This window comes from Microtus pennsylvanicus, chromosome 15 (genome assembly GCF_037038515.1).
Source record: "Microtus pennsylvanicus isolate mMicPen1 chromosome 15, mMicPen1.hap1, whole genome shotgun sequence".
In the NCBI taxonomy this organism is placed as follows: Eukaryota; Metazoa; Chordata; class Mammalia; order Rodentia; family Cricetidae; genus Microtus; species Microtus pennsylvanicus.
The window spans coordinates 71,375,173-71,391,354 of NC_134593.1; the positions used below are offsets into that span (position 1 = coordinate 71,375,173).

At 42.3% G+C, this 16,182-nt stretch overlaps 1 protein-coding gene, 1 long non-coding RNA gene and 1 other non-coding gene across 6 annotated transcripts in view; 1 reads left to right on the forward strand and 2 right to left on the reverse strand.

Annotated features, from left to right (window-relative positions):
- The window catches only part of Clybl (citramalyl-CoA lyase), a 220,075-nt gene that overhangs the window by 193,594 nt on the left and 10,299 nt on the right, over positions 1-16,182 (forward strand). For all 3 annotated transcript variants that reach the window (XM_075949781.1, XM_075949782.1, XM_075949783.1), the window contains exons 4-7: positions 2,594-2,695; positions 4,370-4,463; positions 5,364-5,531; positions 9,939-10,063. In XM_075949781.1, the coding sequence (XP_075805896.1) occupies positions 2,594-2,695; positions 4,370-4,463; positions 5,364-5,531; positions 9,939-10,063 (489 nt within the window). The remainder of the gene's footprint in view (positions 1-2,593; positions 2,696-4,369; positions 4,464-5,363; positions 5,532-9,938; positions 10,064-16,182) is intronic.
- LOC142835935 (uncharacterized) overlaps positions 1-16,182 on the reverse strand; it is a 94,481-nt gene that overhangs the window by 22,736 nt on the left and 55,563 nt on the right. The window lies entirely within an intron of this gene.
- Positions 13,630-13,733, reverse strand: LOC142836219 (U6 spliceosomal RNA). Its single transcript, XR_012908020.1, has one exon. It is a non-coding gene; the product is annotated as a U6 spliceosomal RNA (small nuclear RNA).

The window sequence follows — 16,182 nt, forward strand, 5'->3', positions numbered from 1 at the left end:
TTAGTTAACCAGAGATCTCACCAAGTTAGCCTTAGTTACATAGAGAGACAGGGGTGTAGAGCCTATTAATGTCCTGAGGGTTCCGACCCCATCCAGACAAGCGTTAAGCTGATGGAGAACTCTAAATTCCTCTTTCAGTTAGTTTCCTCGTTAATGCCTATTAACACCGCGTCACTGTTCACTTAAGATGGGGATGAGATCTCCCCAACCTGGAGCTAAGCTTCCTGTCGCTGTTTCAGATCCCTGGATGTGAGGGGCACTCTGAAATAGGACTTGTAGCTAGCAGAAGTCTCCGGGGCTGTTTATTTTCCTCTCGGTTTGTATGTGTGCGGAGCGTAAAACCCCAAGCCTGGCGCACAACTGAAAGACCGGCTTGCTTGTTTTCTTTTGTGTGAGAATCGCCTGCTCGCCTTTTGTCGTTAGTGTGGGCTCTTGTCTGACTGGCACGGCTTATTGGGCTGTAACAAGCGTAACTCTGCCTCTTTTGTCGCGGGACAATTCTCCCACAAATCCCCACAGTGTGCATTCTTCCAACAGGCTATTGGGTGTGCGCGGGGACTGAAAGAATTGCTGAGCCCTGCTACTTCATCTCCTCCCCAATCTCTTTGTAATTTTCCCCCCTTCTTTTCCTCATGCCCCCCCTCCCCAGTCCCCTCCACCTCGATGAAATGAACACTTTACCAGGCCGGAAACATTTAATCGTCTCCTTTTGAAAAAATTAATTGAAACTTCTCCACTAGTTACCTTTTGTGTTAGTACTTAATGCAATTTTTTAAGAAAGAAGGGGATGGGGAAGGGGGAGGGGCTAGCATATTTTATTTTTAAATGCCCCTATTGGCTATAAAGCAAAAGGCATTAGAGGTTTTGTTCATTAAGAACAGGGGATATCTTGTAAAAGATTTACCTACTTGTAAACTTTACGATTTTTGTAGTTATAATGACTATCACAGAGAAAGGTCCAAGTAGCCTTGGGAGTTTTCTTTCTTCTTCTTCTTTTTTTTCTTTTTCTTTTTTTTAATGAGAAAAGAAAACCCATAGCTATGTATTCAACACTCAAACCACCAATATTTCACTACTTGTTTTCAAGTTTAATTGTGACATAAATTATGTTTTATTTTCCCAGCATCTAGTACCTTACGGCTGCCCCATCCCGTCAGCCTCCTCTTGGCCCAGGCTGTGGTCGTGGATGGTTCCTTCCCTGAAAGTTACTGGGAGAGGAGCTGGTGACGCGGCTCGGAGGGAGGGGCGGCGAGCAATGGGAATCATTCTTCATTACTGAAAGCTGTGATTTATTTTAGCCTAATTGTAAAGTTACTGCAAATCGCTGAAAAGCTTTTTAAAGATCCCAGTGATTAGGTTTTTTTAGGGGGGGGCGCACAGGCAAGGAGGGGGCAGGTAAAGGGGAAATAACACCTTTAATCCTGCCTCTGGTAAATAGGCTGCCAGCTTTTAAAATGAGTTTCCTTTCTATTAGTGAGAATATTATGCTAAGCCTTAAGCATTAGTTTTTTATGTTGCCATAGCAGCCTTATTCCTGCAGGGTGGTGACCTGTGATGATTACAGTACAAAGCTTATAGGCCTTGAAACCCCCTTTGAAGATGAAAAGTCTTTGATGGTTTATATTTATGCAAATCTCTTAGATATGATTTACCCAACTGAGACTGAATGGAGAGATGATTAAAATTCCCTTTTCCTTTGATATCCATTAATGGCTGAATATTCCTTAAATTTAAATGGATATATATGTTTTCAACTTTATTTACAAAAATATCTTTATTATACCTGTGTTTTTCTCTCTCCCTCTCTCTCTTTTTTTATCTTCCCACATCTTATTAGATCTAGATAGACATAATAGATTTACAATTTAGATTGTGGGGCTACCCCCCCTTTTTGAATCGGGGGGTGTGGGGGATCTGCGAGGGAGCTTTTGTATGTTTCCAGATGATAGATTTTGGAATTTGGGCTACCCCACTGGCAGCAAAGAGCTAGCTGTGAACTGGTCTCATGGAAAAAATTGGCAAGCTTTGGTCTTCAAAGAATTAAACTTCCTTTTTAAGGTCTTCCTAGGTAAGCTTAAAAAAAATTATGAAGAAAACCCTCCCGAACAAAGGGTAATGGTACTATAACGATTTTATATATGTAGAAGGCAGCTGAACGCCGCACAGTGCACGTGTGTCGGTGTTGGGTTCGAAACAAAAACAGAAGGGCAGGTAGCGAGCTGCGCTTTGTTCCCGCGTCTGCCATTTGCATTTAATGGAGAGGAGAGGGTGAGGGGTCCTGGGTAAATATGTTTTCCAGGGAACCATTTAAACCTGGGAGTCTCTCCTCCCTCCTAACTCCTAGGCCTCAAATTATTTCCTCTGGAGGAAGGTGGATTGTGGTGTTTGAGATTTCACTTTCTGGTTTCCGGGGAACTTTGTTACCTTTAGTTTCTCTGCTTTTGCTCCCCCCCTCCCCGGTCCTTTGTGTGGATGAAGGAGGCTGGGATATTAGTTCCTCAGGTCAAAGGCTTCAGCCCTGCTCCTGTGTCTGCATTTCAGGGGTTGAACTTCTGTTCTTGTCGCTAATCACCTATGACACTTCTGATTTTAGTTTTCAGACAAATTTTCATTCCACTTAAAAGGCCGAAAACTTGAACAGCCAATGAATTTAATCCCCTTTGTGGAGACTGCCATGGGTTTGCTCAATTTCAAGGTAAGAAAGCCATAATGTGGTGATGTAAGTTAGCATTTTATTTTAATTACCTAAAGGGAACTGTTTTTTTTTAATTTGAACATCTACTTAAAATTTTTTAAAGAAAGATTTGTAAACAAAGAAAGGTATTTATACCATGTCTTATCCATCCTACTCCAAAAACATTATCTTGGATTGTCAATATCTTGGAAGACAAAGAAAGCAATTTATAAAGAAGGCCTTGTGTGTCTCAAATATCTAAACAAAACATTTATGTGTTCCTGGAGTATATACATATATATAAAATCACAGAATTAACTGTGTTTTCAACTGGTACATGTATAGATTAAATGTACATGGATATTTTATTTTGTCACCTTTATGAATTAAATTTGAATTGTTTTTCCTGAAAATTGTCTTTCCATCCTCAAATGCCCTGGCCTATCATCTGTACTCTCTAGCGGATAAGATTATTGTTTACAGTTCACATATATAAATAACTTACAGTGTCATGTTTCAAACATAGTGTCTTCTAGCTGAGCCAGTTCTCAGCCACCGTGGCTGTGTGGTTACATTAAACTACCTGTCCTCCCAGACTCAGAGCCCTGATTTCCCAGAATGTGTCTCCCAGTCCACCTGACCTTCGAATGACTGTCTAGCACCCCCTGTACCCTCTTCCCAGATTTTCTAGTCCTTAATGTTTTAATGTTTTGTTTTATTTTCTTCCACTCCAGAGGGCAGGGGGAAAAAAATCACTAATAAAAGTTAGATGGTCTGCAGTGGAGAACATACAAGCAGATGCTCGGGGAGTTTTACAGACCCACAGGGGCGTGCAGGAGGGCCGAGTGCAAATTTTGGGGGGCTGCTGCATGCCTGTCTCGTGACTAACTCCTTTATACAAATAACCACAGAGTGCCGCAGCCCACCCTAGCACCCCCAGAGCACAATCAGGAGCACATACACCCCTTAGCTGGAATCAGATACGAACAGTGATTTAATTTCAAACTACAATTTTGCCATTTTATTCAGTAATGTATTTAGGCACTCCCACAAGGCCTGAAATTAATCAACAGTAGCCCCACCACTTCCTTCATCCCGTTCCCATCCACACAAATGCTAGCACTTCACAGACCCAAGACCCACAGTTCCACCTCCAGCGAACGTGATTCGTCTTTACTTTCGTCTGGACGTGTCAGAGTTGCTTTGTTCCACTCCCTGGGTGACCCGTAGCATTTTTATTTCCCCTTCGAAGTTGTAGGTTTTGCACTGCCTGACTTTAAGCCTGAAACCATTTTACTTGACCCTAATGCAAACAATTCAATTAGTTGGATTTCAAAAATTCTTCCCCCTCTCCTGTGGCTTTATGTTTACTATTTAATTGTCACTTAAAGCAAAAACAAATTCTGGAGAGACATAAATTACTTATAATAGAAGCTAAAAAAAAAGTTCACTCAACGTCGTCTAGAAGATTGGGTGGCCTCTAGTTTGAGCATTCTAGCTATGTAATAAATAGTGATGGCTCTATCAACGTAAACACCAGGCAGAGCAAACGTGTATGAGGTACTCATCTGGGGAACACTAAAGCTTTGGAGAAGGGCTCAGTTTGTTTCAGCCAAACTGTGTTAGCATCCAGATCTTTTGTATCGCTGGTGCACTGGCTCCCAGCCTCTGACACCCTGTTATGTTCTTTTCCAGGCAGTGTGTGAAGAGACCCTGAAGGTTGGGCCTCAAGTGGGTCTGTTCCTAGATGCAGTCGTTTTCGGAGGAGAAGATTTCCGAGCCAGCATAGGTGTTGAAGATATCTCTCTCTCTCTCTCCCCTAGCCCCACCCCACCCTGTGTATGTGTGTGTGTGTGTATGTGTATGTGTGTGTAATTTTTTCTTTGCCCCCTCACGAAGGGACATTTGCATAACAATGCATATTTCCCAGTCCTGACCATGGCTTTTTTCATGACAACTCACTGACCACCACGTCCCGATAATTTAGGGCTCCATTTCCTGCTCCCAGAGTCCTGCGTCATTATGTCCGCTCACTTATAAAGTAACTAATAAAAGCCCCTTGCAGCCTCAGGCATGCTCAGGAACATACGGGGTCTACTTGGCTTCTACTAGCAGCAACAGCCCGATGCTGGCTTAAACACTTTGTCCTCACGTCAGTCCAGGATCTGGGCCTCCAAGCCTGTTGGCCTCAATACAGTGTCTTCTACATTCAAGGTAGTAGGCAAATATTTTTTAAGATAGATTATAAATTTGCCTTAGTGTATATTTCAGAACATTTATTGTTAAACATTTCCTGGCCCCAGCCATTGCCCAGTGATGTTTCTCCCCTTGCGTGACGACACCGCCCGTGCCATTTCTAAGAAGTGAGCCACTTCCCCACACGTGGCCTCCCAGATACCTGACACTCTCCAAGTGATAACACAGAGGAGGAGAGTCAGGTCTCTGTGACCCCACTTCCACCTCCGGGTACGGAGGAGGGGCCTTATTGAAAAGTGTGCCAGTTCACTAGACACGTGCGCCACTCAACATTCCTTCCCCATACACCTGTCTTCCTGTGCGTATTAATAATTGCTTTTCTGGGATGCAGTCCCCAGGGAAACGCCTTTATAACCTGGTTCCTATAGTACGTGTGTCTGGGTTTGCTTCCAAGGGCAAAGTCTCACTTTTCTATGCATATTCCACTTAACAGGTGCAACAAGCAACAAGGACACCCAAGACATCCTCTATGCCCGGCAGAAGATTGTCGTCATAGCGAAGGCCTTTGGCCTACAAGCCATAGATCTTGTGTACATTGACTTCCGGGATGGAGATGGGCTTCTCAAGCAGTCAAGAGAGGCCGCCGCTATGGGCTTCACTGGTACGATGCCTGACGCTGTCTTAAGTGTGTACATTAGCAGGCATCCCAGGAAAAAGAGATGTCTGCTCACCGCATGACCTGTAACACGAGATGGTGCACAGAGCAGAAGGCACATAATCACTAGCTGGGCTGGTGGGTGGCTCGCTCTCTCTCTGCAAATTATAAAACATAACACTCATTTCAGTTTTTTTCTTTGCATTTGTTACTCCCCCCAACATCTTACTAAGTATTTCAGTGTAATTTGAGCTGCCCCAGGCCAGGGATGAGGCCATTATGGGAGGGTTTCAGAGTGAATAACTGTCAGAAATTTAGATTGATGTAACATAAGAAAATGTTCCTAAAATAGTTAAAGTATTAATTCATCTTTAATTGATGATATTGTCTGTGATTTGATTTTTACTTATAGCTGCTTTTTTAAAATTATCTGGATACTTTAAGCCCCTTACCTCTCTCAATAAGTGTCTGCATACCTGCCAACGTCTACGGGTACGGGCTGGCACTGGGTCCATGAGTCCCTCACAGGCCTGCATGGGGTACAGGCAGGCACTGACAGTCATCAATGTGCTCATCACTCCTGTCCTCAGGAGTCCAACGAACAACTGAAAATCACGTTCTGCAAACAGAACTCTGTCTTTTGAAAACCTTAGTAGAATTCTTATGCATAAATAATCCTGTGCAGTTGCATGCAAACGTGCACATGAGTGTTTTCACACACACACACACACACACACACACACAAGTATTCTCTCTTTCTCTTGTTTATCCTTACAGTGAAAGTGCTAAGATTGATAGCTATAAATATACCCAGCAAGGAGGAGGAGGGAAGGAAGGGAGGAAAAAATGTTATTCCCTTTTAAAGATATTTTGGTACTATACCTAGTCAGAATTTAGCTGAAAGTCTCATAACATACCTTGAAATGAAAAAGGTATATTAGCAGAGGATCTCTTATCCTGAAACAAAATGGAAAGGCTTAAGTAACAGTATGGTTATTTTAGAATAAAATAATCCTGACATCTGTTATTGTATCTAGCAGAGCACTAAAATAAACCTGATGCCTAGTTTTTTAAACTTAAGAGGATACGATCCCATGCATAGAAGTGTTGTCCAGTGATTTCAACTATTAGTAATTTCTCCTTATATTTAATATAGACCGAGGGGGGGGGCGAATCCCCCTGCTAATCAGCGCACGGGGCATGCCTGTCCTTGCCTCCTTCCAGTGGCCAGTTAGGATGAGGCCCAAATGGGAAAGCTGGAGAAAGAACTCCATGAAATCTATCTAAAAGACCCTGATGTTGTTGGCCTGTAACATGTGCCATTAGCTGCCAGGCAGCCAGATGTTGTTCTGAAGTGAGAGCAAATTCGGTAGGAAAGAGCGCCCTGGCCTCAGCCACCAGCCCTTCATGTTCTTGGGTTGATGTTTTTCCAGCTTCCTCTGGGGCTCAAAGGTTTCTCAAGATACAGAACTGAATTAAATTGGTCCCCAATTCAATCTCAAAAGACAAGCTATTTCAAATCCGGTTTAAATGTCTAGACTGTGCCCAACTCAGCACGAAGAACTCATGGACCTGGCACTATTGTTTCTGCCCAACGGGGAGCATTAAATCACAGGAAGATGGAGGCCAGGGTGCAGGGAAGCACCGAGGGCACCGTGCCCATTGTGCATCCAAGGGACAGAAGCTGTAAGCTGGGGGCCACACGCCGTTCATACTTACTGATTTTGAGAGAAAAGCTCTTTGTTGCCACGACTATATTTCTACATACTAATAAAAGGTAGTCAGAAGAGACTACGTATAGCATTTTTTTAAACTCATGCTCTCACTGAATATTTTATGCTACCCTTATCTTAGAGTACTAGGTTTTGGGATTTAGTTGTGATACCTTAAGCCTTGTGTAAGGAAGGGAAAGAAGAAACAGAAGATGAAAGGGAGGGAGGGGAGAAGACGAAATATTGTCACCAATTGTACAGTACTAGTCTGAAGCAGGTGGTCAAAGGGCTTAAAAATCAATGGCAGTGTCGTGTAACGTAACACTGGTACAGGCCAGGTTGTCTATACTTTAAAGCAAAAATTTAAATGTGTCCACACACATATTTAGTTTTATTTTAGGAGAATGTAATAAAACTGTATCATTTCTCCCATTTCCTCCCTCCAAAAGAAGTCACCATCACACCAAACAGTGGGCTGTATTTTGCTGTCGTTACTGCATGGGGTCCCCACTCACATTGACTGATCTAAAATCAATCCGTTGGCATAGCCGTTAACTTTAGGATATTTTTTTTTAAGTAATAAAAAGACACCCAAACTAAAACTCGGGAGGATGCCTTCCCCACTCACTTAGCCATTGCAGTTACTATGGTACTACATGCTATGAAGCAAGATTATAAATATGAAAAGCAATATAGGTTTTTTTTTCTCGTTTTCTTTTTTAGTGGTTTTTTTTTTTTTGCCTCTTTTGTAGAAGACAGAAATGACACCATCATACAGTTACCTAAAAGACTTGACAGGTATTGATTTAAAGCAAGATCTATCAAGTGGTCCCTGTAAAAAGGATCTCACGGTCATAAATTTTAATGCCGTCCAACTTTGCACCCTCTTGGTACCTTGTCAATAACAAGCCTTCTGGATAAAATATTTGCGTCGTTCCCACACGGCAGTAAAGCCCGCTATACATCGGAATGTATGCAGTGACGAAAGCGGCCTTGGCATGCCCGTGTCCGTACACTGTAAAAACCCAGCATAGATCTTCACAGTGACCTCTTATTCAAATATAGGTACTTCCCAGCTGTTGGGAGATTCCACGAGAATCTAGCGAGCTGGTTGTTTGCTCTTCACATTACAGTGCCTGTCCCAAAAGTTTCTGTGAAATCTGCCTTTTTGCACAGCAGTGTAAATTATGTACATAAATTATAAAATCCTAACAATTAGGAAACGACTACTGGGCACTGATAAGCTTTTTAAATAATATTATTACAACTATTAAATTAATTAAATGTGGAATGAATACCTACTATTTGAAAAGAGTTCAAATTGTAGCCTCTGTTATTTTGTCTCCAAAAATTAGTCTTCCGATAGTTTGAAGTACCTTTATTTGCATAGGTGCCTAACATTTTCCCTTGGCACTGACAGGCAGGAATGCAACGATAACATGGAATGTTTCAACTCTGCCAGGGCCTGAAACATATTATCTAGTCGACTATTGAAACATTATCACAAAAGAAAAAAATCCCTGTTTGACTATTTTTACAAACATCGTTCCTTTATCTACTCCACAGAATAAGGGTAGTAACAGAAACTGGTGTTTTATAAAACATCTGGGCTGTAATTGTAGTGGTTAAATATTGAAACAATTCTTTCAAAAGCAAAGCAAATTAATGTGGCAAGAGATACAGTTAGCAGCCATTACGTGTACATCAGTTTTAAAGAGGCAATTTGTGTTCATAACTTTATCATGTAATGCAGCATAATCTCATCACTGTGACATTAAATTATATTGCATTTTATTAATGACCTGATTAAATACCATACTTCCCCAATTGTTAAATTGAGGGGTTTTTATTAACAGTGTTGATTGCATAGAATCCTTTGAGACCTGTGTATAGCTGATGCTTTTATTTAAAATCCTTAAACTTCAAAAAGAATCAGAGATTTTTTTGAAGGTATTTCTACATAGATACGATTTCTTGTAATTTGAAGACTAACCAACTCTCATACTATAAGAAAAAAGGGAAGCTCTGAATATATTTTTGGAAGCTAAATTTTCTGTAGTCTTTTTATTTAAAATTTTTTTAAATTATCTAGATGCCACAGTATTCAAATTTGCCTCTTATGTTACAACTCTAGATACATTTTCATTAAAATGCACATGTTAAAAATGACATGCTCAGAAAGAAAATTACACAGATTATCGTAAGGTAGTGTTTGGTATTAATATGGTCATAACATCTGTGGAGAAGCTTAATAATTGACACGTCGTTGGTGTAAGAACTATAGGAAGCAACACAATCCTCCCACACATGCAGGAGAGACAGCTTATACAATTTGAAAGAATTCTCATTTAATTTCATTCTACTCAAGATAATGGATAATTTACAGATATATTCTCCAGTTAAAAATCACAGGCAAAGTAGTTATTCAGCAAGCTGCCTCGTCAGCCACCTGTAACTAAAATAAGAGATTTTTCTACTACATAGTGGCACTTCTATAAATCTAGTGCTGTTTCCCCCACACTGGTATTTGTTCTTACGTGGTTTTCTGGAAAAGCTTGTCTGATTGTGGGTTTTATTTTGTACTGTTTCCGCTCTCCAGCACCCACTCTGCGAGGCATCCAGGGGTGTCCCAAGCTGGACACACTTAGTTTGTATGAGGTGTCTGTCCCCGGAGCCTTCAGTGTGGTTCCTCTCCTTGCAGGTAAACAGGTGATCCACCCTAACCAGATCGCGGTGGTGCAAGAACAGTTTACTCCGACCCTGGAAAAAATTCAGTGGGCTGAAGAGCTGATCGCCGCCTTCAAAGAGCACCAGCAACTGGGAAAGGTAAATGTTTTGTCAGTGCTTCGTGATGCTGGAGTTTAAAATACGGTGGGCAGGGATGAGGGAAAGTAGAACCTATGAATGCTTAAGGAAAAGTCATTGTGTGTGACAGAAGGAAGGGGAAATGTGGGATGGAAATAAGATTTATCCTTGAGAAAAATCCCTGAAGGCAGATACCCATCCCTTTCCCTAAACATCTCACTAATGTGTATCTTGTCCGTACGCTGTGTTGGCAGCCTTAGAAAAAGTTAAGTCTTGTTAGTTCCTCCTGTTCAGTCTTCCGAGCAGCACTTGTATGACAATAATTTCAGACCAAGGTGCAAGTGCATCGTAAACACAGTTTGGCCACATGGCTCTCATAGAGGAAAGAAATCAATTTCACGTTATTATAGTTGGGGGGGGGGGACTAGAAAAAAGAAGTACTACTGTCTCCTCAGGTTTAGTCATTTAGGGTGGGAGGTGTAGATGGATTTGTACTGATTTCTGGACCTGAGGTTTGGAAAGAATGGAAGGCAAATTAACACTGAGTGCGGTTGTTCTAATTTAGTGCTTCATTGAGCCTGCGTTTCCCGCTCTGTGGGTTTCTGCTGTGTAAATATTGCGGTGGTAATGCGCAATCTGTCCCCACTTTGTGCCAGTAACACTTAAATTAGGTGTCGCCTGAAGGAAGGTTTATGCATTGTCAGTTAATTGTCTCAAAGGTTATTTGCAGTAATACCGTTTGCCTCTTTTTCAGAGGGATGATCTAATCTCTCACCTCAGCCTGAGCCTTCTGTAAGGAATGGCGTTGTCTTGCCTCCCAGTACAGAATTGTTTAGGAAAGAAAGAATGCAAAAGTCCTGGGTGTTAAATAAATAAATAGAAAGACAGCAGAGAAGCACAAGCTGGTTTTCAGTGGTGGACCTGGGACAGTCGTATGAGAAGTGTCCTTTGCATGTTCCCTGGCACCAAGGACACCTGAACATCACAACACTTGTTTAAGTGGGTAACAATATTAAGTAGGTCATTGCCTACAGAAGTCGGCCTTCAACCATGAACAGGCATATGCCCACCTCCCCCCACACGTTCGTACAGATTCGTACTTAATATACAAAGCCTGAAGTTCTAGGATCTAGAATCTAGAAACGATCCCATTTGGACATTACACCAGTTCAATGATACATAGCATTTTTTAAAAATTTCATATTAATGGTGACCATCAAAAATATTCTGCATTTCACAGAAAAATTAATTTTAAGTTGGCATCGTACTTTATTTCTGTTTACACATTTCAACCCAAAATGAAGCTTGCCTGGAAATGAGCATATTTGCATAGAAAGAAAATCCTTGTACTCCACTGACACAAACAACTCCATCCACATCCCTCTCACACATCTGCCTGTTCACACACACATACACACACACACACACACACACACACACTTCCCTCAGTTCTGCCTCATGCCAGCTGGCAATGTGCAAGCGATCACCGCCTATTGAAAGGGGAAACTGAGGCAGAACGTGTTGCCTTGAGATGGCACACAGATCCAGTGTGGGCTGGCTCTGCCTCCATGAATTGTTTCACCTGAACCCTTTCCTCCATTTCACTAACCAAACAGAAGTCAGACCAGAAACCCCCCTTTCCCGCCAGTTGGGTTCCCAAATGAAGGCGGCAACCCCTCTTTTCCATTATATTTTGAAAATATTATTCCTTAGGGGAAATTGCCCAAGACTTTGATAATGGCGATGTAAATGTTAAGTTCTGGGCTGTTTTCTTTTCATTCTCCAAATAAGCAGTGGCCCTCTTGTTGGGGTATAATTGGGGCACAAGCTTTCACAAAAGTGTGGCAGGCCAGCTTTTCTTAACACAGAACCATAGAAACTGGAGCAGAGGGCATTGCCTATTAGGTCATTTCTTCCCTGTCCACTTTGTGGAGGGTTGTTTCCTACAGCAAATGGGCCTGGTGCTTTTTGTCCAGCGAGGTTTAAATGACTCAAGTAATGGAGCCTCCAGTAGGGACATATGGTTATTTTATCCGGTTAGCACGATTCTTTCACCGAGCCTGTAAACCGGCTGGCCTCAAACACAGGGATCGCAGGTAGGCGCCTCTGGATCTTGACGGGTTCTTGCGGTTTAAATCGTGTGGGTTCTTTTGGCAGAGATCTTAGATAAATAAGCACCCAGTTGTAGGAAATATCACCTCCAACAAACATCTAATCTGTTTTAGTTCCAATGTGTGCCACTTATGAAAAATACGAACCCCCGGATATTTTGTCCAAACACAGATGACTCCCAAGGATGGGAAATAGATAGCTTGTATCCTGGTGAGGTGTTCATGAATTTCCCTGAGGCCCTGTCCCTCTCCTCTGATGAAAATTTCATTTAATTAATTCCTCTAAGGAGAAACGGTCCAAGAAGGCAGTGTGATGTAGCTTTGCCTTTTCTCCCACCCCTGGTCCTCAATTGTGTCCTTTCTGCTTGGAGACCGAAGCGTGGCTGGGGTTGGCAGTTCATACCGGGTCACTTATGTTTTCTAAAGTGATAAGATAGTGAAAGTCCTACTTTTTCTCCCTGTTTCTAAATGGCAGCCATCACGGGAAGGCTATGTCCTGGGCAGGTGAGTTGTTGGGGCGCAGGCTTTGATCACTCAGGGTCCTTTTCTGTTAGAAGTTCCATGGAAATCAACTCTTATGTGCTTATAATGAGAACATGGGGAAACAGTTTACCTTAGAAATATAATAATACTTCCTCCGCCTCGTCTCTTAGTGTTTGACAGGTACACTGAGTACTCTTACCTGACAGAGGCCCCCTGGTAATAAGATAGGGAGCAAGACACTGATATTTGGAACCGTAGCTTGGTCTCTCTTATTCAGATCTGTTAGGAAAAGCTCTTTCAGCATAAGCTTTATTCCTGTTGTAATTCTCAGGAAGTAAAATATTTGTCATTTAACTGACGTGTTCACCTCCATTATTAACCAGACAGATGCCCCCTTCGTTCCAGAAAAATGCATTCTGAGAGACAACTGCACCTTAGTTCTTCTGGCAATTACCTGGTAAAATACTTCAGCTGCCATAAATCATTTTCATATGATTTGCTTGGGATGTATAAAGGATTTTCTTTCAAATTATTCTCATATATATCCAATAATTTTTATCAAATGACTTTTATAAAGTCAATTACTTTTTCATAGTGATGGTTTTTAGAATATCTGGAAATTCTCCATTCAGAACTGGATTTAGTGTTGGTTTAACGAAGAAACATGGTTTTCTTGTTTTTTGTTTTTAATCCAGTAAGAATTTTACATAATGTGAAAACTGGATAATTACAGTGGAAACTTCACAAATCCTTAGTTATTGTTGGGATTTCAGAAGCTGTTAATTACAGAGAATTAGGCACCTATCACATATGTATTCGTGCAATATATAAAAGCATATTTGACCCTGCATGTTTTTTTTCCATCTGTATTATAATGTTGCTGCTAAGTCTTTCTTCTTGTTCATTGCTTACTAGACAAAAATGACAGCTCAAAGAAACAGCCCATTGCTTTTCTGAAATGATCACTGACCAAAGGGAATCTTTTGAACTTGTAGAAATATGGGATGCTTCGGGAATTTGACTGTCTTCCTTACGCAAGGGCGATGCTAATCTCTGTATCTTTACAGTTTTAGTATGCGTACTGCCGGAGCAAGTACAGCCAAAAGAAACCTTTGCATAAGAGTTACCACTTCTTTCTAGTGTGAAAAATACAGAAGACTAGCAAAATATGTACTTAGGATGAGCTTTTGAGGTTCTTTGTTAGAACAGACATATTCTTGCGGTGTCTGGCTGCAGCCCTGAGTTTGATTCAGTTTTCCAGACGATCCCTCTTTCTCTTTAATCTCGTCATGACCCTGAGTGCATCCGGTCAGCTTGGAAGGATTTTGTTTGAACGTTTTTAGCAGTCTTCATTCATGTCGGCGTCACGAGCTGACTAAGCATCAAGGGGGGGGGCTCTCATTCAGTATCTAGATCCCATTAACAATTATAAAGGTCAAAGGCGAGGTCAGCAGTGACGTGAGGATCGTAAATATGACACGGAACTGGAACATTCCTGTTTCGCTCAGGAAGGCGCAGTAGCTCAGACTCTTGAGCCGACATTCGTAAACACTTCCAATGCGGGGAATATCAGTTACAAGAATTCTCTCATTAGAGCAGAAAGGAGAAGGTGGTTGGTTCCTTTTTATCTCAAAAGCAGCCAGCTGCACCAAATCATCCCCTCCCAACTACGGAGAGAAGTGCTTTCCTTAGGTACCGCTGCTGCACCTTTCCTTGATGCTTCCAAATGCGGAGCTATACAAAAGAAATACCGTCCCATCCAGATGGCTCTCTTGAAGGCGCCCCGAGAGAACTCGGGAGAAATCTCTCCACCCAAAAATACAGTTCCTGCTTGTTCAAGTGCCAGAAAGTCCACGGCCACTCTTTCACACAGATCAAATAAACCATCTAAAGATTGGCTTGTTGTCTTTGTCGGCTGAAAGAACTGAACGGCTAATAGATGACAGTGTGTCCCCATCCCCGCCCAGCCGCCCGTCCCACCACCCACAGCTTTTCCTGTCTGTTTCTGAACAACAATCCGAGTAGTGCCCAGTGAATCCGGGTCAAAATGAAAGATGGGGCGGAAACGTATTCCTGCCATTCCCGGTAACTGTTTTTCCTTTGTGTCCCTGTTCGTTTAGAGTTTCCAGAGCTATATGCCGTAATATCCACTCCAAAAAGCCCAGCCCTAGGAAATCTGAGTGTACCAATGGCTTGCGGCAAATTTGATACACACTAAGTTACAATTAAAAAAAGAAAAACACATTTAAAACACGGTAGTCAAATTCCCATGCTGCTCTTAACTTGCCTTGTTTTTAGAGGCAAAGGGCCAGTCCTGCATTAAGGGATAGGAGGGTTTTTATTTTGTTAGTTTTGCTCTGTTTTCATTTTCATTTTGCATAGGTTGTCTGGTAACTTTAACTTGTTGACTTCATCTTTAATATGATTCGTTAAAGCCGATTCTTAAAGGTAGTATAATCCAAATAGCTTTACTCTGTATGTATATCTCCCCGCATCTGAACACTTTCTTAAATTTATCTACCTTATAGTTAGATCTGTTTGGAAATCACTCATATCCAAGGTGGTTATAAAGCTGTGACCACTGCTCTTCAATAAAATAGTGCAAATACGCTTTCTTCTGGGTAACAGTGAACATTTGCACCAATGACAGACTGGACATGATGTGTGTGTGTGTGTGTGTGTGTGTGTGTGTGTGTGTGTGTGTGTGTGTGTGATGTCTGGCTGTCTGTGTGTGGGTTTTGTGCTGCTGTGCACACTGGTGTGCACACGTGTAGAGGTCAGGGGTCAATATCAGGCATCATCCTCTCTTATTCTCTACCTTAGTTTTTGAGAGGTCTTCTCTCACTGAGCCTGGAGTTTGCCCATTTGCTAGACTAACTGGCCAGCAGACACAGCAGACACCCACCCCCGACCCTGGGGATGCCACAGCTCACGGCACCCAGCTTTTACATGGGTGCTCAGAGTCTGGATTCAGTTCCTCATACTTGTGCAGAAAGACCTCACCCACTGAGCCTCCTCCTGAGTCTCCTCAGCCCCCAGATAGACTCTTAAAAGGATTCACAGGGACAGTTCAGATTTTTGCACAGACAAGCGCCTTCTGATCTTGAACAAGAACCAACAAGGAAGGAAGAAGTGGACTGCAGGTGTTCACTCCACTCTCCCTGCTATCAGACCCCACATGGTTCTGCCCCTTTCCTCGCAGGCCTGTCCTGACCATGTCCATCCACCCTGCCCTGGAAGGGCTTTTGATTGGCTCAGTTCACTCTAACCTATTCCATACGCCCAGGGTAGATCGGAGAGGGTCAGAGTAAGGCTGGAGAAGCCTTGTGCCACCCAGACCTGAGTTTCATCACTCAGATGCTACACTCTCAGCAAGGATACACAGGGCCAGGAAAGGGCTGTTTTGTTCCCTTGAACATCTGCCCTCTTTCTCCCTCTTAGGCTCTAGGTCTGTAGACATGTCGTCTGTGTGGTCTTCGCCCTTCCTCTCATCACTGCCCTTCCTCACTTCCTCCCTTTTTTTAAATCTTACCTCATGCCTCACCC